The sequence below is a fragment of the Alosa alosa genome, chromosome 8 (genome assembly GCF_017589495.1).
Source record: "Alosa alosa isolate M-15738 ecotype Scorff River chromosome 8, AALO_Geno_1.1, whole genome shotgun sequence".
Lineage (NCBI taxonomy): Eukaryota > Metazoa > Chordata > Actinopteri > Clupeiformes > Clupeidae > Alosa > Alosa alosa.
The window spans coordinates 6,623,728-6,646,334 of NC_063196.1; the positions used below are offsets into that span (position 1 = coordinate 6,623,728).

A 22,607-nucleotide genomic window follows, 5' to 3' on the forward strand; every position below is an offset into this window, starting at 1 on the left:
ATGTCCTCACCTAGGGTGAGGAATGTATAGGGTCAGACAACATAGTTACATAAACAATAAACAATGTTCAACAATCATCTTAGGAAGGATTTCACTATGGTCAGTGAGGCAACTGGTATCAATGTGTTCACCTAACTTCTAAACTATTGCTGTCATTTCCTTACGTTCAGTGTGGTCATTTCCTTACGTTCAGGCCGTGATATCACAGAGTAAGAAATGTATTCTCAGATTTAAAATTAAGGATTTTTTTCTTCTGTGGCTACAACTACTATTGAGTGTGATATACAAAAGGCAGAATTAATATGCTTTCATCTTTAAACTGTAAATGATTTACTTGTATCTATGTACAGTAAATAAATAAAGTCTAATGTACAGTGGTGCAGAGAAATTGTTGTTGAAATAACACATGCAATTAAAATTGGGCCCTGGTGCTCTAAATGCATCAGCAAGTCCATCCCTCAAACGATAGCTGTCCCCCAGGCTGTGGACCTTGGCCCCCTCTCTCTGTGGGCTTGCCATGAGGCATGTCAGTGTGTTAGAGTATCAGTCTGCAGGGACAGAGAATCAGAGAGACTGTGAGAGCCATGTATGGTTGGCATGCAGTGTCTGTCACCTCTTATCAGAGTGGGAGAGAGATAAGTACCTACGCTGTACTGAAGGGCTGGGTATGTCCAGTTTCTCCTTCTCACACCGTTGTGTGTGTGTGTGTGTGCATGTGTGTGTGTGTGTGTGAGTGTGTGTGGATGTTTGGGTCAGAATGTCACTTTCCTTCTTTCACTCCACCAAACAGGTGTGCGTGTGTATGTGTGTGTGTGTGTGTGTGTGTGTGTGTGTGTGTGTGTGTGTGTGTGTGTGTCTTGGGAGTTCTGTTAAAATAGAAAGGGGGGGATGGGCTGAGGGGTGCTAGCGGAGTAGAATTAGGAGATAAAGGCTATTGTCATTGTCAGAGCTCATGCATTCTCAATGTCCACTGCTGACTAAAGAGCCAGCAATGCGGCATGGAAAACTGGCATCCACCCAGCTTGATATGGAGGAGGAGGGAAGTGAACAGGTTGAAAGGGTGCGACAGACACTCATGATGAAAATTAAGAAACGGAAATGTAAGGGAAATGATGTGGTGTCAAAAGTAAAAAAGTTTTTAGTTCAAACTCTTTTCAAGGGTGCAGAGTTTTAACCTTGTCTTCCCTACTGTTCTCTCTGAATCTCCATTCTCTTCTCTCCTTTTCTCTCAAGTCTGCCAAAAAGCAAGGAACAGACGTAAATTGTTAATGTTTATTTTAGGCTTATTGCATTCTTCCTGTCCACTGGGACCACAAGAGTGCCTCTGTGGAAGGGAAATGGACATTGTTTCCATCAATATCGCTACTGTTTATGTGTGTTGCTTAAACAAAGATAAAAATACTACATGCATAAATGGAATTTTCTGGTGGATGTTAACCTTTTGCTGGACAGAAATTAAAAGTCAACAGCAAATTGTGGGTCAACCTTTTGCCATTTGCAAGCCCATGTTTAAAGATTGGGCTATTTTTGTACTGAATATATTGAAAACACCTGTTTGTGAGGGAGACAAATTGTTTTCTTCAGTCATGAACACCATTATACAGTTCTATTCCCAAGTCACCTCTTTTCACCTCAAGGATGACAGAAATATATGTCAAGACCCTGCGTTGCAAAACAGTAGGCCCTAATAATTTTTCTCATGTCACCTTTTTAGTGCAACAACTCCAACAGTTTGTCCGGTTCAAACGAGCCCAGCCACCATAACTCACACCATAAATGGAGGAGAGTGACAGATCTGAGGCTCTTGTGAGATGTAGAATATTTGTAGTACAAGAGCGTGCATTTATCACAGTCCGAGTGTTCCCCTCAGGAGTGGCGCTGGCTCGGGTCCTGTGCAACGTCACTTAACATTCCACAGGAGCGGCCAATCCCGTAACCTAACAACCACGCAAAGTGGAAATAAACAGACCCCGGGTGCTGAAAGGCTGGTGGTCCGTCGTATAGGCCCTGCATTCAGTAAGGCTAATCACCTAGAAATAAAGGCTTATATAGGCAATGACAGATAATGAGATGAAGGGGAATGTGATAAGGATTTGAGATGACATCATGTTTATAAGCTCTTGGTTTTCAGGGTTGAGGGTAATGAGGTGGTTATACCCTTCCAAAACTGATCACACACACACACACACACCAAAAAAAGAATGTGGGGGAAGCTGTGTTCAGACAGAGATATCAAGAAAACAGACATGCTAAGATTTTGCATATTTCTTAAAGAATGCAGCAGGTCTTATTGCTGTGTATTTTATTTTTTTGAAAATAGGCCTATAACAGTTAAAGTGGCCAGATGTTGCATCATAGGCACATTAAGCCACTTGTAATACTGGAACATATAGCATATAAAACCTGAATATTTAAGCAATATGACACGAGTGAGAGTGGGGTTGGTAAAGGATATCGCCGTAATTTGGCCATGATACGAGGCTGAATTACAAGCAGTAGGCCTAGTGTGTTTTTAAGACATAGGCGTGCTGCTTTTGACTACCTTTTTCTAAGTTATTGCTGAAAAGATCACAGGGTATAGGTGTCACAGTGGTTTCATAATAGACTATGAAGGATATTAATCTGCACACTGCTGTCCCACAATGATGGATGAATATTGTAATATAGGCCTACCTATGATGTTTTATTAAAGAGCCATTTTATCATTTTGGCGCATGGCCACAAAATTGCTAGCCAACATTACGTCAACGGTAGGGCGTGGCCCCGGTCGCAGAAAAAAGCTCTGTCTTTGATGAGGCATGCATTTGCATCCCAGTCTCTCTTCACGTGAACATCTCTTGCTGGAGTAAGTGAAACCGCCCATGAGACTCGCAATTTAAGCTAACACTCAGCCACTCATAAAAACAAGGAGTCCATTTCAACGGGACAACGATGGCGTCAAAATGTCCTAAATGTGATAAAACGGTCTACTTTGGTAAGTGACAGCCATGCACGTTCTTTATCATCGTTTCGCATGGGGTCGGATGCAACCGACCATTGTAGTGGACATTGCTTAAAGCGAAATTACTAAATGGACCTTAGCCCATGGGAAAGCCTGGCTAGAGTCGAATATGGCAAGATCTAGCTAATTTGACCAAAAAAAAAAAAAAACAAGACGAACTGTGGGGAGAATTCAAAGGTGCAGTTTATGCAGTCGAGGTAAGGTAAGGTTAGTTCATCTGAACCATGCGACCGAACCAGTAGGCTATCTAGGCAACGACGTTTATCGACGTGGTAGGCTAACTCCGACACTGCTCATTTTCTGCCGAAGTCGTGCGCTTTGGGGTCAGTTAAGGAAACCAAATGAGCGGATGCTGGTTTAGAGCAATATGGACACCATGTGTTTGTTTAATTGTTAGACAGATTAAACTACAACCCCCCACTGACAATCACGTTAACCGAGCTATCTTAACTATGCACGAAAGCAAATCCAGTTAACTAACGAAGAGGAGCGCCATGTTATTTATCGAAACGAACCTAGCACCGTGTTTAGAGGAAGCATTCAGCGACACCAGGTTTGCAGTAGGGTTTGGTGAAGTAAAAATCCTAGAGACGAGGATAATTTCAGTACCAGTGACTACGGACAGCTCCCTAAGCGGCGAAGGAGCAACTTTCATCGCTTGTGACATTAAAAGACCTGCTAATGGAAAAGCATTCCCTTTCATAGAACTATGTACAGTATAATGATAAATGAGGAGCCTAAATCTGCATTGTTTTGGTGTTGAAGGCATTTGCATTTAGATCATTAGCCTACCAGACTGAATGGGCTAAACATCGCATAGGCAACTCAACTGCTTAAAGAAGTAGGCAGAATTTAGGTGGACTGGAATGTCTCACGAGCGTGCGCGTGAATTGATGTGCACTACAGTCGAGTCTTCCTTTGGAACGGATTCAGCAAAACACTTAAACTGATGGGATGCCTTACTGTACTCTGTGCATCTGCAATCCTTTCCCTGAGACTGAATGGTAGTGGCAGTTTCATGAGAGGATGCTAGTAGCCTAGTCCTATATGGGTTCAATTCTCTGATTGCATATCATGCCATTTCCATTTGATTTGAGTGTTAAGTCTTAAAACCACCCTAATTTATGCACCACATCTTCTTTTTTCCCTTCAAATGGGCCATTGCATAAGAATTTAGCTTTACTTATTTGTAATAGCTAAAGGAAAGCATGCTTATGTTGATGCTGCTGCATTTAGGAGGAGCATACATGTGGATGTCTGAGTTTAAACAAGGCCATATATTTTTTTTTAAAGCAGGTTTTATTTGAACAAATGATGAGTCTGATGAGTCACTCACTGTTAACATTCCTTGTCTAAACCATTGTGTTTACTGTCACTAAACATCTTGTACTTATTCAGAAGAATTAGGGAAAGATTAGGTAAAAATCAGCAGAAAACACAGATACCAGTAGTTGATTTATTGGGTGTGTCCCTAGAGTGAAAACATCCCAGATAAGTTGATCAAGCCAATTCCTAAATTACATCTTCATTTGACACATCTTCAAGTCACACAAGCATGCAGAACTCATCAGACTAAAAGGCACTAAAACAATGGGTTGTGGCATTGTGGAGTAAATCTATTAAATTAACCTGTAATTGTGTACACGATAATGATAACAAAAACATTTTTTGTCTTGGACGACACAATGTATTTTACATTAAACATAGTCAAAGCAAGTGAAGCCCGTTCATTTAGCTTTGTATTCTATTGTATCACTAACTCTTTTAGCATCCATTAAATGAAATGAAAACCGAGACTGTTAAATGGTCCAGAAACTATCCATGCATTGCAATGGGCAGATGGCGAATGAAAATGGTCTTCAAGCTGATACGCTGATATCAAATTTCACTCTTTTGCTTGCACTCCCTATCGCTTCTCCTTTATCTTCTCTCTGTCTGTCCCCCAAAATACTCTCTCCTTCTCTCTCTCTCTCTCCCTCTCTCTCTCCAGCGGAGAAGGTGACATCCCTGGGGAAAGACTGGCATAAGTTTTGCCTGAAGTGTGAGCGCTGCAGCAAGACGCTGATCCCTGGAGGTCATGCAGAGGTGGGTAATAGAGACGGGCGGCGACCAGGCGCCGTGACGGCCCAGTCAGCCCCCAGGATCAGCCCTCACTGTCATATCAGTAACACCAGCGTGCCCATGGAAACCCGTCACCCAATGAGGGACTGGGCTAGTGTGTTCCATTTAGCTGCTTGAGTCATCCCCTCCAGGATGAGTTCCAGCTCTGGTGAATACACACTGCAAGTCCTGGAGCCAGGGGGAGAGAAGCCAAGGGATTTATAAAACAAACAGAGACAGAGAAGCAGTGCAATAACTCAAATAACCCACACTGCTACTGCTATTCACTCTCATTAATGCCATAAACTTATGCTAATGCTAGTTTAATCACTGGGTACATGTATATATAATGACAACGATAATGTAATGACAACAATAGCACCTTATAATGGTAATTTAAAGATCAAATATGTTTTTGTTATTTGTTATATTTTTACCTTTTACATCACCATAGTTTATTTTCGTCAAGAAATTGAGTGAACTATATCTGCAATTCCCCCACATGTTGTGAAATGCTTTGTCTCACTAGACATTATGCTTCTCTCTGCACACAGCATGATGGGAAACCTTACTGCCACAAGCCATGCTATGCTGCCCTCTATGGACCAAAAGGTGCAGTACATCAATCTATTTTACAGTAATTACTCATTGGTGTCAGAAGGTTATTATGTACCTGTGTGATACGTCTGCAATGTAAACACAAAAGAACGCTAACATTTTCTTTCATGATTATTGTCTCATATCTTGTATAACGAGGCCTTAAAATAATTGTGCTTAAAGGTGCTTTAAGCGATGCCACACGCTTTTTAGGCTATAACAATTTTTGTTACTTACAGCAAACATCACCTCACCATTCGCTAGCTGCCTGTGTCCTAAATACACTGTAAAAAAATGTGATCACTGTTAACAGCCCAGGCTCCAAAAACGGCAACAAAAACAACCTGGGCAAACCTAGCCCATAAAAACATAACAAACTGTTCCAGCAAATCACAGACAAGATGCTCATTTAGGAGAGTTTCAATTGCACGGGAGGGAGGGGGAGGAAGTAGCGAGCTAGCTCTCTGTTTTGTTTGAATAATAACAGAAGTGACGTTACCCAGCATCGCTTAGAGCAGGGAGTGTAATGAATTTAAAATGGATTTAAATATTTAGTTCATACCATTTTACTGGATTCACTCAGCCAGTATAGTTTTGCAGTTTTACAGTACCCTTAACAGCTTTTTATCAGGTCGATCTCTATGATGGCTCATAGTGGCTCTCTAAGTTAACGCTGGATTACTGCATTGATGAGGTCAATAATTAGATGATGACAACAAAATTAAAATTTTTATTTACTTAAAATTAGTTGAATTACTGTTAACATTTCATTTACCATGTGATTTGATATAAAATGTAAATTGTCAGTTTAGCATGTAATATCACCATTTGTTATTGATTTTTATGTACTAATGTAAATTAAATTTCTTTGTGCCAATTTCACACATTTCTTTGTCTGTGAAGGTGTGAACATTGGAGGAGCTGGCTCCTATGTCTATGATACCCCTGTCACCGAGGATGCTGCCAGCGTTCCCACGGAAACTGAGCCGAAGCCGGCAGAGAAGAAAGCATCCGCCCCCCCCAAAGGCCCAGTGAAAGGTAGGAAAGGCAAAAGGAGCTTGATGACAGTCTAGACCACCTGTGGATTTCCCTTAGCACAATGTCATGGAGTGTCACACAGTTTTATCTCAAGCCAACATATTTCATCTCTGATCTGAATGAAGTCTATGACTCTTTGCTGCTATGTTATTGTAGGCAACTTGCTTTGACATGCAATTTGGGAGGAAATGCCTGATCGAGGGACAAATCTGTGTTGGTAGAACATGAATAAAAATGGGAGAAGATTAGTAAAATAATTTCCCCTCAAAACTTTTTCACATTAAACTATCGTCCACAGTATTTTTTATGACATCACCACTGACAACCATTTTCAAATATTCACTCACTCAGAAAAAAGACCAATCTGATTATTCTGAATCTAATCTTCTAAAAACATTCCAGTATATATATATATACATACATACATACACCTCAATATTATTGCAATTGTGTAAGTTTGCTGCAATTAAGATGAAGGGGTTCATAATCTGGATGATTTCTCCCCAGCTGCAAGTTTCACATCCTTCGCTGGACAGCCAAACGTCTGCCCACGATGCAGCAAGACAGTGTATTTTGGTGAGTCTAAACAACTTTATTCTTTCAATGCAGGTCATGTAAAAGTTCTGTACAAAACCTATCAAAGACCAGGGGTCGGGAACCTTTTTTGCTAGGAGACCCATAAATACCAAAATATTTTTTGCATTTTTTCTCTTTTGTTAAGAGACATATTGATGGGCCTACTTTGAATGTCCCTATGATCCTTTCTTTGGATCATAATTTATAAATGTAATGACTGTCATGTGGAAGTTTCGATGCTGGATTCACACAGTAGTTTAACAGTAACCTGTTTTAGCTGCTTATTTGGCGTGATAAAAAATCTAAGGTCACATTTCTCTACAAGCCAGATGTAGTCAACAACATTTTACTTGAAGGTTCCCGACACCTCACAGTCATAAACTTTGGAGCTGGATTTGTCAGATTTGGTTGTAGTTGAAACCCAGTTTGAGTATTCTCTCTCTCTCTCGCTCTCTCTGTGTGTGTGTGTGTGTTAGCTGAAAAGGTGACATCCCTTGGTAAGGATTGGCACCGTCCCTGCTTGCGCTGTGAGAGGTGTAGCAAGACTCTGGCACCAGGGGGCCATGCAGAGGTGAGTTTGTATGTGTGTGAGTGTGTGTGTGTGTGTGTTTTGTGTCTGCAATGCAGTGGAAACTAATGAAATTTATTCTACTTGATGTATTTCACAGCATGATGGCCAGCCCTACTGTCACAAACCATGCTATGCTGTCCTGTTTGGACCCAAAGGTACCTCAGAACATCACACTTCAGTGAATTCCTATCAGATATACAACCAACAACAAAACATAATGTACATCATTAAGATTTTTTATGGATAAATTTAAACAGGTACATCTCAAGTGTCTTAACTGCGTAACTGGTTTGAATTTGTAATTATTTATTTTTCTCATAACAGGTGTAAACACTGGAGGAGTGGGAAGTTATATTTATGATGAGCCCAACGCTGAGCCCCAACCTTGAGTCTTTTAACTCTCAGCCTCCCGGCCACCAGCACCACACACCAGGCTACCCAGCTCTTCTCTTCCGATGATGTGCAACTGTGGATCTCCATCTCTAACTTCGCTCCATAGCCATTTGACCACTTCTTTTAATACTCTCCGTCTTCTCTTTCCTGTAGCCATATTTGTTGGTGTGTGTATGTGTGTGTGTGTGTGTGTGTGTGTGTGTGTGGGGGGGGACTTGTAGTCCATCAACCACTAGCTAGTCTGCTGCTGTCTGCTTTTCTAGAGAAATGGAAAAAAAATAACCGTATGTGCCCTTCCAAAGGCATGAACGTAGATGTGTGCATTTTGAGAATAACCTGTTAATGTATTTCTACATTATTTGGATATATTTTTTGTAAGATTCTTTGCCCTTGTGTTAATATATGGTGTTACTTTTTTTGAAAACCTTATATGCAAAGTGCCATGTGAGTAATCTGCCAACGATATGATAAGGACACGGACATGGGTCAGTGGGATGTGTTAAGTCTCTGAGTGTTAGTGTGGCAAAGGCTTCACGTTCGGTAAGAAATACCTCTCTAGAATAGAACTAGATGATTTGAAATTCACATATAGAGATTTGAGACAACTCCCAAGTGTTTTTTTACCTGCTAAGGTTTAGGAGTCAGATTCTATAGTATGTTTGTATTTGTTATTACTAACAACTGTTTAGACATATACTTTCTATTGTTCATTTTCTTGAGCACCTGTTTCATAGAAGAATTGATTTGACACAGAATTTTTTACATAAAGATGTGAATGTGTGACAAAAGGCTTCTTGGTTTTTTTGGTAATGCCCATGTTCTGCCACCAGGGAGAGCCATTGGCATAGCTGACAAGATTTACACAACAACAGTGGGGGGAAAGGCCCTATTGTCACATACCACTAGAACATACCAGACTGGCTGTGGGAAACCGGTGAATGTAATCAGTGATGTTTGTCCTCACCAGCTCTCTGGGTTAGGTAACTAGATCAGCATTTTCCTAAATGTTATCCTCAACTACTTATAGCCTTGCAAAGCTTGATCGCATATCATGTCTAAGTGCAGTACAACTTCAGTTGAAATCTGCTGAAATTAACCCTTAAATCGTAATGTTAACAATGATGATAATAATTATAAAATAATAAATAATTTTCAATAATCAAAAAAAAAATGATAGCGCTTTTCAAGACTCTTCACAATTTCACATAGATACAAAAGTTACACACAAACAACAAGTTAACAAACAAACAAGGTACATGGACACATTTACATAAACAGAAAAGTGTGGGGTCGAAGGTTACAGACGTGGGTGGTGGGAGTGACATTGGAGCCATCGATCTTGTGACACTGAGTAATTCAATCGTCATGTTGAGACTATGGTCAGTAGTTTTTGTGCTTTTGTAGCATGTAGATGTTTCAAAGAAATCAGCCTGACATGGTTTGGTTTATCTTCAAACTACATTTTGTTTTTAAATCCTTACAGAACACATTTAGATGGTTCACCTGTTCAAATCTGACCAGTTGGAGTGACTACTACAATGTAGTTATAAAACCTTCTTAGATAGATTCTTTTATAAAGACAGCAAGGAGTAAATTGAATTATTTTTAAGCATCGATTGCCCGTTACTGTCACAATCAGAGTGAGCATTCTTTTTCAACAAATTAATTTTTTAATAGTTGATTGTGTTAATTGTGCCCCTCAATGCACAGTCAGTGCGTTTTGATACTGAGGATGCTATTCCCGGCTGCCACCTTTGTGCCCTTGAGCTAAGCACTTAGCCCCGAAATGCTCTGGGGAGGCTGGCCCTTGTAATAATCAACATAGTTAGTTTGCTTTGGATGAAAGCATTAGCCAAATAAATAATATAAAATAAGTAAGCACTTGTTTAGTAGAGTGCATTGCTCCACCAAGTTGACTGGACACAGATGTCCCATGTTTGCTAGTTGGTTTGTTCGCTTGTTAACAGGATTAATCAACCCTGGGCCAAGGAAAAATGGATTTGGCAGATCATGGACGCCTGTGCAATGTAGTTACACTTTCCAAAATAAAAGAGGTTCTTCCTTGGGCCATGTTACATGTTTCAGGACATTTAGACCAGTATGCATAATCCCATTGACAAACAAAATAACAAATAAATAACCAAACAAGCAAACAGACACACATGAACACATAACACTAGTGCTCAACACTGTTTAATTGACAGATGCTCAGTATTTTACAAAACCATCTGAACAATTTGCTTATGCAAGTTGAACACTTGCTTTCTTGTGGTTTTACTAGCATCTAAAATATGTTTTTATTCATTTTCTTTTTGCAGTATTACTTTTACATACTAGTATCTAATATATTTTTTAATTCATTTTCTTATTGCAGCATACTATATACATATACAAAAAGATCAGGTATTTACTGGAGAAACCATCGTTCAAACTTAAAGTCCAAACATCACTCAAACTTCGTCATCAAAGTAATTCTATGGGCATAAAGCCTGCATCCAAAAATATCAGGCAGCATCCTGACTGTGGCTTTTGAGGGTCAGGTTTTTGAATCATGTGACTGCTCTAAATAGATACCAAACAGCTGAATCAGTTTCCACGTTGTACTAAATGTCTGGTTTCTTCAAGTGAGTCAAGTCAGTCAAGGGAGATTGAAATGGTGTCCTAAGCAGCAGACACAGACGAGACCTCAGTTTTGGACACCTCTGAAGCCTCATCAATGTTCTTTCCAAAGAAAGTCTCCATAATGCATGCATTGAACTGAAATAAAAAGTAAAAAGTATACAATGATAGCTTAACAAAAGCTGGCAAGATCATCTGCTTGTGCTGTTGTTAAGAAATTGTTGAAGTTAACAATGGCAAGTCATTATTGTCTGGGCGAGGGATTATATGTATTTATTGATAGGATCCATACCTGCTTGTTCATGAAACAGTAAATCAATGGATTGTAAACAGAGGAGCTCTTGGAGAAAAGTGCAGGAATAGTAACAAGACGGTAATCCTTCTCTGACTCATGGTCAAGGGTGTAGTACAGCGCAGCTAGAGCATAAGGCGTGTAACACACGATGAAGGACAACACCATCATGATGATCATCCGGGTCACCTCCTTCTCTGCCTTCTGTGTCGATGCCGATTCAGACTGTTGAGCTGCAACCTATAACAGAGGTGGGTAAAATTTTTTGAAGCTGTACTATTCCCATTTTAAGCCTGGAGGATCAAGGTAAAAACTGTAGAACAGAATGTAGAATACTGCAAACTGAATAGTGTAAACTGGAGAAAACTGTACAACAGAGGTCAAGAATATTTCCCTTTTCTGAAATATGATGATCAAGAGAAAGAACCCACGGCTCTCAAGGCGGACAGAAGCTGTGAGTATGAAAAGATAATGCAGGTGAGAGGGGCGATGAAGCAAGTGACCATCAGGAAATATGTGTAACTCTCCGAGTTATATTCTGTGCCGGTCGTGTACCAGTCAGGACCACAGGAACAGCCCAAGCCTTCAGGGATGTACCTACAAAAAACAACAATGAGGTGAAAAACTGTCTTGTTGAAAAGCCATGTAACAATATTTAAACAGCCGTATATAGGATTTTGCATTTTGCATAGGTATCCTTTTGATTCTGAACGCCCCGGGAAAAGAATGATTACACAAATGAACACAAATTAGATCGATTAATTATTTTATACTCAACCTGCTCCAGCCGAAGAAGGGTGGTGCTGCACATCCAATCCCCATAAACCAGGTGAAGGCCACTCCACCCATTGCATGACCCGTTCCAAATTTGAAAGACCCAAGTGGCTTGCAGATGACAATATATCTCTCAATTGCCAAGACTGCAAGCGACCATGCTGTTACCAAGCCTGCAAAGAAACACATTGTTTTTTTGTTTTTATTTTAGATTCTACACTCAAAAAGCACTGTTAGAGATGATAAATAGCTAAACTATATTTTAGCTAGTGCAATGCAGATATTTTAAAAACATGCATTAAAAACATACAAATATACAAATGAAGCATACAAAAAGAAGCTCGTCCAATATACCTGCTACTGAGCCCATTGAAGATTCCAGTGCACACATTGTGTGACCTAGAAAGTAATATCCTTGTAGGCTGGACAAAAACACTTGGCTGACAGAAAACACATCGAAGATGAATCCCCCAAGGGAGATGTTCACCAAGATGTAGTTCAGAGGCGTCCGCAGCTTCTTGTATTTAGCAGTGACGAAAAGCACGGTGGCATTGAGTGGCGTTCCCAAGAAAAACACCATGCCCATGAATGCCGCTTGTAGATAAAACGCCCATTTTGGAGCGATATGATACTGTGGGCCCTCAAAGGGACTGACTTTGGAGATGTTCTCGTACAGGTAGAAGTCCTTCGCCATCTTTACTGCAGTGTCTTCCTGTCACTTGCTGGCCAGAAGAAGTGATCCATGTGAGGGGATTCTGCATATATACTGTAGAGCTATAAACTGCTTATACGCTGTATACAGAGAAATGCAGCAAAGATCTTCTAAATCCTGATTATCTTTCCACAGCAAATGTTTGGATTAAGGAATGCTTGTAACTCTCTGGTCTTACCTACACCTGACTAATCCAGTTAGTTGAGAAAGGGGAAGGAGAGGATAAGATGAATCCACAGTATGTCCTAAAACGTATTTGTTTTGCAGGGTTTGCGTAATGCTGTGAAACATAAAAAAATGTGATAGAAAGGATGGTCACCAACATATGAGTACAGCAGTAAAATAAAAGTGATCACATCTGTGATCACATTCTCTCTGTTTATCATTTGTGTTCAGAAGAAAATGAAAATACACTAAGAAAGACAATTATGGTCACAGCATACTCAACCCTGTCTGTTTTCATTGATCTTGTACCTCAGCAAAGCATCAATGCCTATATATATAATAAAAGGTCCCATAGCGCTTTACCTGACTCAGACTGAAATGTTAAAAACTAACAGATACATAATATGGCCACATACATGTTGATGTCATGTACTATCTGAATCAACCTTACCCCTGTAGCTCCTGCAAAATTTGTTGTACAAAAACTGTGTTTTAAAGCCATCCTCATAGTCTTTACAAAGTCACAAACATGTGCGCACTACCTTTCTAGAAAGACAAATCTGCAACAACAGACAGTAGGCCTACTCTTTGATGACACCCAAATGCATGTCTGTATCCACATATTACTTTTATTATAAAGTGGTCATACACTGCTTTTTGTGTTTTGTCTAGAATTTTACTGTAGTGTGCCAATGTCTACAGTATGTGTGTTTGTGTGCACACCTAGGTTTATTTGTGTGTGTGTCTGAACAGACTTTTGTGTAGTGCCAGACAAGTCTGATAATGAGTTTTGGTAAGATATACAACCCTAGAGTTGGAAAATAAATGGTATGGCTGCATTGGTGGTAGCTCTCCACTAGTATTTACGTACACCATTTTCCAGTTGTATTCGTATCCACCTTATTCCTTAAAGGTGCACTAAGTGATGTCATACATTTTTTAGGCTAAAACAGTTTTTGTCACTTCCAGCAAACTTCACCTCACCATCTGCTATCTGCCTGTGTCCTGAATACACTGTAAAAAATGTGATCTCTGTGGACATCCCAGGCTCCAAAAACGGCCACAAAACAACTTGGGCAAACCTGACGCCAGTTCTTGAAGGACATTTACATTTTACTCTGTGTTTACGGAGTCCTACTCTTATAGGAAGGAACAATTCACGTAGTTTAGGAAAGCAGTCCATTGTCAGTTGGGTTCAATAGAATACAAGAGGTCTTTAATTGACTATTATTTCATCTTACAATTGATGGAAATGGTTTTGTCAAAAGCAAAGAGTTAATGTGTGTGTGTGTGTGTGTGTGTGTGTGTGTGGTGTGTGTGTGTGTGTGTGGTGGTGGTGGTGGTGGAGGGTACTCAGTTGTTTGCAGAATTTGGAGTCTGATTACGTCAAAGAAATCCCTAGATGTAACTTGTTCCTGAAGGAACCAGCCATAACCTTGTGGTATCTGCAAAGACTTCAGACTACTTATGCAGGTCTTCTTAATTTTCATTCTGCTTATTTCTGGATGTATCATAAAGCATTGATATCTAACCATCCATCTTCATTAGAAAAAAAACACTGACAAAATGTAAGGAAAGGTGTTTATGCTGCTTGACAATCTGGTTAGGTGTTATTACTCATCTGCCTTACAAAATCTTTGCTCCTGGGGATAACACAGGGGATAAAAGTCAGATAAATCGTACTCTTAAACTGCCCTTTATACTCTGTCAACAGGATTTAACCCTTCAAATCCTTCTAATCCTGGAAAGCCGTCGAGACTACAACTGCTTAGGTGTGCTCACATCGCCATTAGTTCAATTTGGGTCAGTCAACAGAGTGTCCACTTACAGCCAAGCAAATTGCCAATGAACGGCCAGTAATGAAATTATGTAGGCTAATTCATAATATAGATGCTAGCATATAGCATACAGATGCTATACCAATTTTAAACTAATAACCCATAAGATGTTGCTACAACAGGTTCCAGCATGTTTCTCTCACATGGTTTGATATCTTCTAAATTAATTTTGTCTTTAAATCCTACTGTCACATTTACAAAATTTGCCTTTCACAAAATTTGCAAGGTCCTCTTTCACCTGTTGAACCAGTCAGATCATTCAGCTTTGCTATTTGGACCAGTCTGCACATTCTATTAAGCAAGGCCGTAGTCATGATGTCAACATTGGGGGGGACCAAATCTGTGGCGGGGTTTGGGGGACCCCCAAACAGAATTTCAATACATTTCCTTGCATGCAAAAATATTATTAAAAATCACAAACAAGTAATTAGTTCACTTAGTCAATTAGGGTATTCCAAACTGTTGACGGACATGCATAGGGGGCATAAGATAGGGGGTCCGGGGGCTTGCTTGAAAGGTGGAGAAGAAGCAGCTTCACACAGAGGCTTGGGCTTCAGGGCCCCCTGAGCTCTTCGGCCCAGTAGGCCCATTCAGTAGGCCCATTCAGTTCAGAACGATAACGATAACGATAGCTATAAATAAATATCGTTCTCGTTAATATGAATGACGACGTTCACACATAAACTATAATGATAACGACATGAAAAATGATATCGTTGGGGATCACTTTCAGAGCGATTTTCAGAACGATAAAAAGCTAATAGCCAATCAGAACCCATTGAATTTTAACCGTCACATTCATTAACACAAGGAGAGACTTTGTTTATCGTTGTTCAGTGTGAACGCTTTTATCGTTGTGGTTATAGTTATCGTTATCGTTCTTGGTGTGAATAGGCCTTAAAGGTCACATTCACTGAGAAACCGTTTAATATTTGTTACTTTCGAAATACTATAGCTCACTCCAAGTTGCATATGCATGCTGCACGTGAAAATGATCTTCTACCCCCATTGCCCGCATTAGCCAATGAAAGAAAATACCCGGAAAAACAAGCAAATCAGAAAAAGCCCTTCCCAATGACGCCGAAGGGAAACTGACTATTCATGGCCTCGCCCACCTTGGCTTGTGACCGCCTACAGGAAGACTGGAAGATTTTGCTGCTAGGGGATTGTCTCTCTGCAGCTAGTAGGAGCTAACAGCAAGTTGCCAACATGGCAGAAAACAAATCGTGCCTGTTTTATTTCTGGCAATAACACATCAACGTTGCATGTCTTGCCTTAGAAACATGAGTTGAGGAAGAAATGGTTTGGATTTATCGTTGGAACACCACCACCGAAGTAGTGCAACATTAGTTCTGTGTTCCAATCATTTCGACAACACTCACTGCCTTAGAAAGTGGTTTTGCATCGATGTTCTGAAAACCTGGTTCTGTACCGTCATGACGATCGACCACCAGCTCACAGGCTGTAAGTACAAACAAACTTTTCCACCTAACGTCTGTTACAAAATAGCATGTTCATATTCTTCACGTTAGCATGCATGAAAAGGGTACAAGCTAGGCTTAGGCTAGCCTATATTACAGGAAGCTACACCAGGCACGTAACTGAAGTGTTCTGTTCGCGACGTGTAAAATCAGAGAATGCCTAATAGGAAGGGCTCTGGTAAAATCCATTAGAGGAATGGTCTATTTTCCCGAACGTAGCCTCTACAGGCCACTAACACACCAGGTGTAGCTACTTCCATTGATTAGGCCTATTGGAAGCTAATTGTTGCAGTACATAACGCTAACAGAATGCTTCAGTTCGTGCAGCCTGGTGTAGCTACACTCATAAGAAACTGACCACACTACCCAGAGATTTAGCTTGTTGAACCTATAATCTTCTAACCTAAGCGTTAAACCACAAATAATAATATTAGCAACAATATTTTATGCTCAACTAAGTACGGGTATTGTTCTAGTCTAAACAGGGAAAATCAAAAACACAATACCCCTGCACTATTAGGCTAAGTTGCTATCACTAGAGCTCAGGTATATACACTTCAGTCTAATTTATGTCTTCTTGCCATTATTACATTGACATACAATGATGTTTTGTTTGATTACTTGCTGTTTACTTAGTGTTTTGTATGTCTTCCAGAGCACATCCTCATGTCAGGCTACACAGCTTTCTAGCCAACATTAGGTCATCACGTTAGAAGCAAAGGTTTGTGATCTAACTTTTATTGTTGTGCTAGTTAGTTTCTAGAAGTCTTTTTCTAGTAGGCTAATACAGGTTCTTATGTGCTCGTCAATGTTTTGGAAAGTCAATTCATGGGTTTCTTCAGGTCACTTTCCACAGGTGTATAAAATCAAGCACCTCGATTATGAATGCAGACTGCATGATGCTTGATTAATACACCTGTGTAAATGGACCTGATGAAACCCATGAATTGCATAACAGATAGAATTGATATTACCAAATGTCTTCTTGTGGGTATGCTACTTAGTACATCATACACCTTACCACAGTCACTAAAATATTTTTGTTTCCATTGTGCCAGTACAGTTTTGTGAGATAGTGAATGTCCTGTGTACTATTAGTATCTTGTAACTTGACAGTAATACACATTTATTTACTTTAGGTACCCAAACAGAATACTTCATGAAAGGTATGAGTATTGATACAAGCACTTCAGATACACCATGGGCATGGGGGCCTGCTACCTCTACTGCCATCAAGCCTGTTCATCCAAGGCCAGCTAGAAGACCTCGGGTTGATCAAGAGGAGGAGGAGGATGAAAGCGACATCTCCACAATAACACCTGATGGCTCCACCTATGGCCCAGCGCAATTAAAGAGCAATGTAATAAAATCATCACAGCCAACGAATGTGTTTTGTGTGTTGTCCCTTCGGATCCCCAGGACAATACAAGCCGAAACAACAACTCAGACCAACTCAGACAAACTTTTCCCTAAATAATCCCAGCACCATCTTACAAAGGATCTGTAGGCCAGATGTCTGCATCGTCTGGCAAAAAGAGGACATTGTTAATTCTGTGCATAGTTTGGATGTTCTTGTTTTGTGTTTGCATTATTTTAATAGACTGCAATATTACTATTTGTCAGTGTTTCACGGACCACCTAGCAAAAAAAAACAGTAGACCTACTTCAACAGTATATTACACAATAGGCCTTCTTACTGAACCACCTTGCTTATTGTCTTTGCACCTTGCTTATGGTGTCAGAGGATTCATATGATTTAAACTGGCATAGGTTACATCAGTGTTGCAGAACTGTTTGGATTTACATACAAGTTGGTTCAATATTGCAAACAACTCATCTATTATATTTTACCACATCTACTTGTGGAACACTTGAGATAGCTTGTGGACCACACTTTGAGTACCACTGCTGTATGTAAATATAATAAAGTTGTTTATAGAAAATTGACCTGTTTTGTATATTTGTTTTAGAAGTTTCATCAGTTTTTGTCCCTTTTAAGCTAAAGGTTTATCTTACCTTTCATATCTTCTGTCTCACAGAGGGCCATAGTCGTCATAGTCGAATGTTTAGTGCATTTTGAAGGGAGTACATTATGCTAAGGCAGACTGGTTCTAATCCTGGGTACAGGGTCATACAGACAACAGGGGTACTGGTGTTGCCCATTTTTCTAACCACATGAGCAATCCCCTTACGAAAAAGTAGTATAGGAATCTTATAGTAATCTTATAGGAATAATTGGGACATACTTTAGAAGTACTACTAATAACTATAATATCCTGTAACCGCTATAGTTTTTCTATAGTAGTCTTATAGTACCTATAGTATGTCCAAATACTATAGTATTGCTATAAGATTACTGTAATATTTAGTCCCAAAATACTATAAGATTCCTATAGTAGGCTACTTTTTCTGTCATATGTGACAGAAAACAACTTGAGTAGGCTAACCTCTGCCAATGTCAGGCTATCATAGTTCTCATTACCGGAGAAGTCTTGCAGCACACATTCTCTGCTTCTGTAGGCATTCTGGTACAATTCCGGCAAAATATAGCTAGGTAGGCGTGTTTGCATTTAGATCTATATATATATTGGGCTATGACCAAGTGGTCTTTCAATGATAGTATCATGGAATTCAAACCATAACTATCTAGCTATTCCGATAGCATTAGCAAGCTAGGTCAGTGGCTGAACTGCATTTAGGGTGCTTACCTGTGTTGTGAAGTAAAATATCTACTAGGAAGATTGCAAAGACTTTTGACTGTGTAAAGAAATAGGTCTTTATTTTAAAACGTTTCCAACTGTTTATTACTTGAAAGCAAGATGACGATTGTCACAAACGTTTACCTCTTTTAGGAGAAATTTTAAGCTGACAGGCAATTGTTACCATTCTATTAAACCAACGTTCACCAACAAACGATCAGGAAGCGGTTCTTCTTCCTACTCGAACACTAGGATCAAACACATGAAGTTGTATCTCCGAAGACATTTTGTGCAACAGTTTTGACTCGAGTTTTAGCCAGGTTTTAGCACTGTAAAGTTGAATATGGAGCATACTTACAACCGGACCCGTGTCACACAGAGCAGGTTGTTTGCGCCATGCCCCTTTTGAGGGGAAAACATTCCCTCAGAACAAGCCAGAGTGAACCGGTAGACATGTACCAACCACACAGTTAAGAACCCCTCCCTGAGTTTCTTTTGCCTACCATGTCCTCAAAAAAAATCCTGACAGAAGAAAATTATGGCTACAAGCCATAAGAAGAGAAGACCGTATGACACTTCTGGTCACTGAGTGGGGTTGTTGCACCACTTCGTAGCCTACTCGGGAGACTGAAGGGACATGTTTTATATTAATTGAATTAAGCTTTTGTAGGTATCTTTCACGGTCAACGACCGCAAAGTGGTTATGTATTGAGTGGTCATATTGATTTGTGGTATTTTTTTGTTATTATTTACTCCCTGCGATTTCTGCAATTACGTTTATTGACCCTAATTTGCGTTGGAGTTAATGAGAGGGGTTGTTTGTTTTCCCCCCGAAAGGGGCGGGAACGTTTGTCACGAGTCAAGTTCCCGGATGTGCCGGTCTAACGTATAGCACAGGCAGAATCGGATGAGGACGCACTGGAGGAAGCGTCACAGTACTGTTAGCCAATCAGAGGTGAATTCATTAGCATGTCATTAATATTCATGACTAGAGAAATCCAGTCGTTCCTCCCGCCCACCTTCCCCACCAAACTAGAACAGCATGAAACAGACGCAGGACAGCATTTTTTTCACCAAAACCGGCTCACAGGGCATTCATCAATACTACAGACCACTGCAACATTAATGAAAAAACCATGAGATGAGACCTTTAATCCATTCCTGGACATAGACCTATGGTATGACTCCATTTGTCTACCAAATTAATATTTTAAAAAACATTACAAACTAGAGTATCTTTATTAACCTCTATATTACACAGAATACAATGGCTCTTTGACTAATTACTTACACCTGAAGATATTTTTTTAAAACTAGGGCTTAGACTCACAGGTTTGGACCTAAAGCATAATAAGATTTTGTATTTTGATTATATTATGCTGGTGGCTAATCACACAATTTTAACGTTGAAAGGGACAGGATTCAGGAATAGGCTAAAGGCCCATTCACACCAAGAACGATAACGATAACTATAACTATAACCATAACGATAAAAGCGTTCACACTGAACAACGATAAACAAAGTCTCTGTTTGTGTTAATAAATGTGAGGGCTAAAATTCGATGGGTTCTGATTGGCTATTAGCATTTTATCGTTGTGAAAATCGCTCTGAAAGTGATCCCCAACGATATCGTTCTTCATGTCGTTATCGTTATAGTTTATGTGTGAACGTCGTCATTCATATTAACGAGAACGATATTTATTTATAGTTATAGTTATCGTTTTTGGTGTGAATGGGCCTTAAGGCCCCTCTTCTGCCTGCATCACCTCATGTTACCCTGAGCATTATAGGCTCCTTTCTGACAGAAATGACGTTTTGTGCCAACATGTAGAAACACTAGGCCTACTACAGCCCTTACTTGGTGAATGGAGGTGCAAATTCCTTTCTTTGGTTATTGTCCGCGATTCACATTAAGTGTAGGCTATCACCGCCAGTGCATTGTAAACGTTTTTTTTTTACAAATTGTGTGCCGTCGCCACATTTGAATCTTCCTGGTCTGAAATATCGATTTCTATGCAAAAACCTATAGGAACCGGATTTTAAATGCTCATTTAAAAGAAATGTGGTCAGACGGATTTAGAGGGTTTTGCATCTGAACTCTTCAACTATTTCTAAGAGGCCTATAAACTGGATAATTTCTGACATTACTACTAGCAAATGAATGCATTACATGTTGTAAGACGTGAAAAAAATCAGTGACATATGCACGCACAAATTCATCATTTAAAATAAATGGGCATTAAGTTTCATTTTCGCTATCATTGCGAGGATAGCCTAGCCGGGCGGGCCATCCTATATCATTGAAATGTATAGTCTGGAATCGACCCATTCACCTCGCTTAATCCAAGGGGCCTATAGGCATGCCATAGGCCAGCGCTACGACCAATCAGAACAAAGAGCAGGATGACGTTGATATATCAAACTTTTACCTTATCCTGTCGGCAAGACGGCAAATACATCCACTTCGAAAGTGCATTGTGTTGCTCAACTTTCAAAGAAAAGCACAAGTCCAACTCCTCCAAAGTTGATGCCAAGGCCGGTTCAAACAACCGCTCTTCGTTCGCCATAGCCACCTTCCTTGTTGTTCACCATTGCAGGACTGTCGTCATCCTGTTAAGCCCGCCTTAAGACTCTCTAACAAAATAGAGCGCTGTGATTGGATGACGTCCACGGCGTCAGCCAATAGAAATCCCTATGGTTTGCTACTAGACGTACAGGCTGAGCAAATTAATTTGCCGCCGCTAGGGTGTGTCTAGATTTCTAGGCTAAGGATAGCCTACAATATGGAAAATGCTTCAAAGTTCCCTTTGAGTCTTATCGGCTCCGAAAAAAATAACGGGCTTTCCTTAGCCTGTGCTACACCTTTCCAACAAGATTTGTGAGAATTGGACCAGTAGCTTCAGCGATATTGTTGACAGCCCTACCGCATCATGGTACAGTAAATGGAAGCTTTTGATAGTGCACGCCACTAACGAAAAACCACCAGGGCACTCTCTCTGGAACCATACAGTAGGTCACTAAATTGTGCGTTATTTACGTTTGACTACATTTCAGATTGTGGTGCTTGTTGGTTTCCTGCAGTATAGCGTTTTCTTTCTTTCTTTCTTTTTTTTTTATGTCCCGTATATTGGGGGCACGTTATGGTTATAGTTATGGTTATGGATTTGGCAGACGCCTTTGTCCAAAGTGATACACAAATACAAAACAACATAATATTTAAAATTGAACAGGGAACAGATTAGAATGTTGGTCAAATATAATAAGGAGAATAGTAAAATTAAACAACAATATCAATTCAATCAGTAGCCTAATAAAATAAGCAATGAAAATGAGGGGAAAAGCAATAATAAAACAATAATGTCCATTCAAATCAATAATATAAAACAATGACATGGTAAGACTACATTAAGGAGAATATCAATAATAAACAATAATGTCAAATTAATCAACAGCCTAATGAAAATAAAACAATATTTTACAAACCATAACACATAAGCGCTTAAACAACTAAGTACACGTTGAACAGGAATGTCTTTAGACCCCTCTTAAACGACCCAAAACTACCACAGGAACGGAGAGCACTGGGCAACTCATTCCACCAACATGGAACCACTGAGGAATAGAGTCTTGAATTAGACCCAGTTTTTATGACTGGTCGACATAGCAGACGCTCATCAGAAGACCGCAGTGGGCGGTTATGGATGTAAGGCTTGATTATTGAATTAAAATAACTAGGAGCAGATCCAGTCA

At 39.9% G+C, this 22,607-nt stretch overlaps 2 protein-coding genes across 2 annotated transcripts; one reads left to right on the top strand and one right to left on the bottom strand.

Annotated features, from left to right (window-relative positions):
- Positions 1–2,783: 2,783 nt before the first annotated feature.
- crip2l (cysteine-rich protein 2-like) lies at positions 2,784–9,064 on the top strand. Its single transcript, XM_048250019.1, has 8 exons — positions 2,784–2,974; positions 4,992–5,086; positions 5,656–5,713; positions 6,602–6,736; positions 7,244–7,312; positions 7,789–7,883; positions 7,981–8,038; positions 8,208–9,064. The coding sequence occupies exons 1-8, from the start codon at positions 2,932–2,934 to the stop codon at positions 8,270–8,272; spliced, it is 618 nt and encodes a 205-aa protein (XP_048105976.1). The 5' UTR covers positions 2,784–2,931; the 3' UTR covers positions 8,273–9,064.
- Positions 9,065–10,453: 1,389 nt separating this feature from the next.
- On the bottom strand, positions 10,454–19,251 carry LOC125299002 (ultraviolet-sensitive opsin-like). The gene is made up of 7 exons (XM_048250021.1): positions 19,215–19,251; positions 12,852–12,953; positions 12,316–12,753; positions 11,966–12,134; positions 11,619–11,784; positions 11,188–11,427; positions 10,454–11,033 (listed from the first exon to the last, which is right to left on the bottom strand). Exons 3-7 carry the CDS (start codon positions 12,653–12,655, stop codon positions 10,938–10,940), a joined length of 1,011 nt encoding a protein of 336 aa, XP_048105978.1. The 5' UTR covers positions 12,656–12,753; positions 12,852–12,953; positions 19,215–19,251; the 3' UTR covers positions 10,454–10,937.
- Between the last annotated feature and the right edge of the window lie 3,356 nt (positions 19,252–22,607).

Bases quoted from the DNA above. Each gene is read 5' to 3' on its own strand.
- LOC125299002 (XM_048250021.1), bottom strand. From the start codon at position 12,655: ATGGCGAAGGACTTCTACCTGTACGAGAACATCTCCAAAGTCAGTCCC. The intron at 11,785-11,965 runs GTTGAGTATAAA...TGTTTTTTGTAG, and splicing joins CCCTTCTTCGGCTGGAGCAG to GTACATCCCTGAAGGCTTGG. The intron at 11,034-11,187 runs GTATGGATCCTA...TTTTTATTTCAG, and splicing joins ACTGTTTCATGAACAAGCAG to TTCAATGCATGCATTATGGA.
- crip2l (XM_048250019.1), top strand. From the start codon at position 2,932: ATGGCGTCAAAATGTCCTAAATGTGATAAAACGGTCTACTTTG. The intron at 6,737-7,243 runs GTAGGAAAGGCA...ATTTCTCCCCAG, and splicing joins CCCCAAAGGCCCAGTGAAAG to CTGCAAGTTTCACATCCTTC. The intron at 7,313-7,788 runs GTGAGTCTAAAC...TGTGTGTGTTAG, and splicing joins CAGCAAGACAGTGTATTTTG to CTGAAAAGGTGACATCCCTT.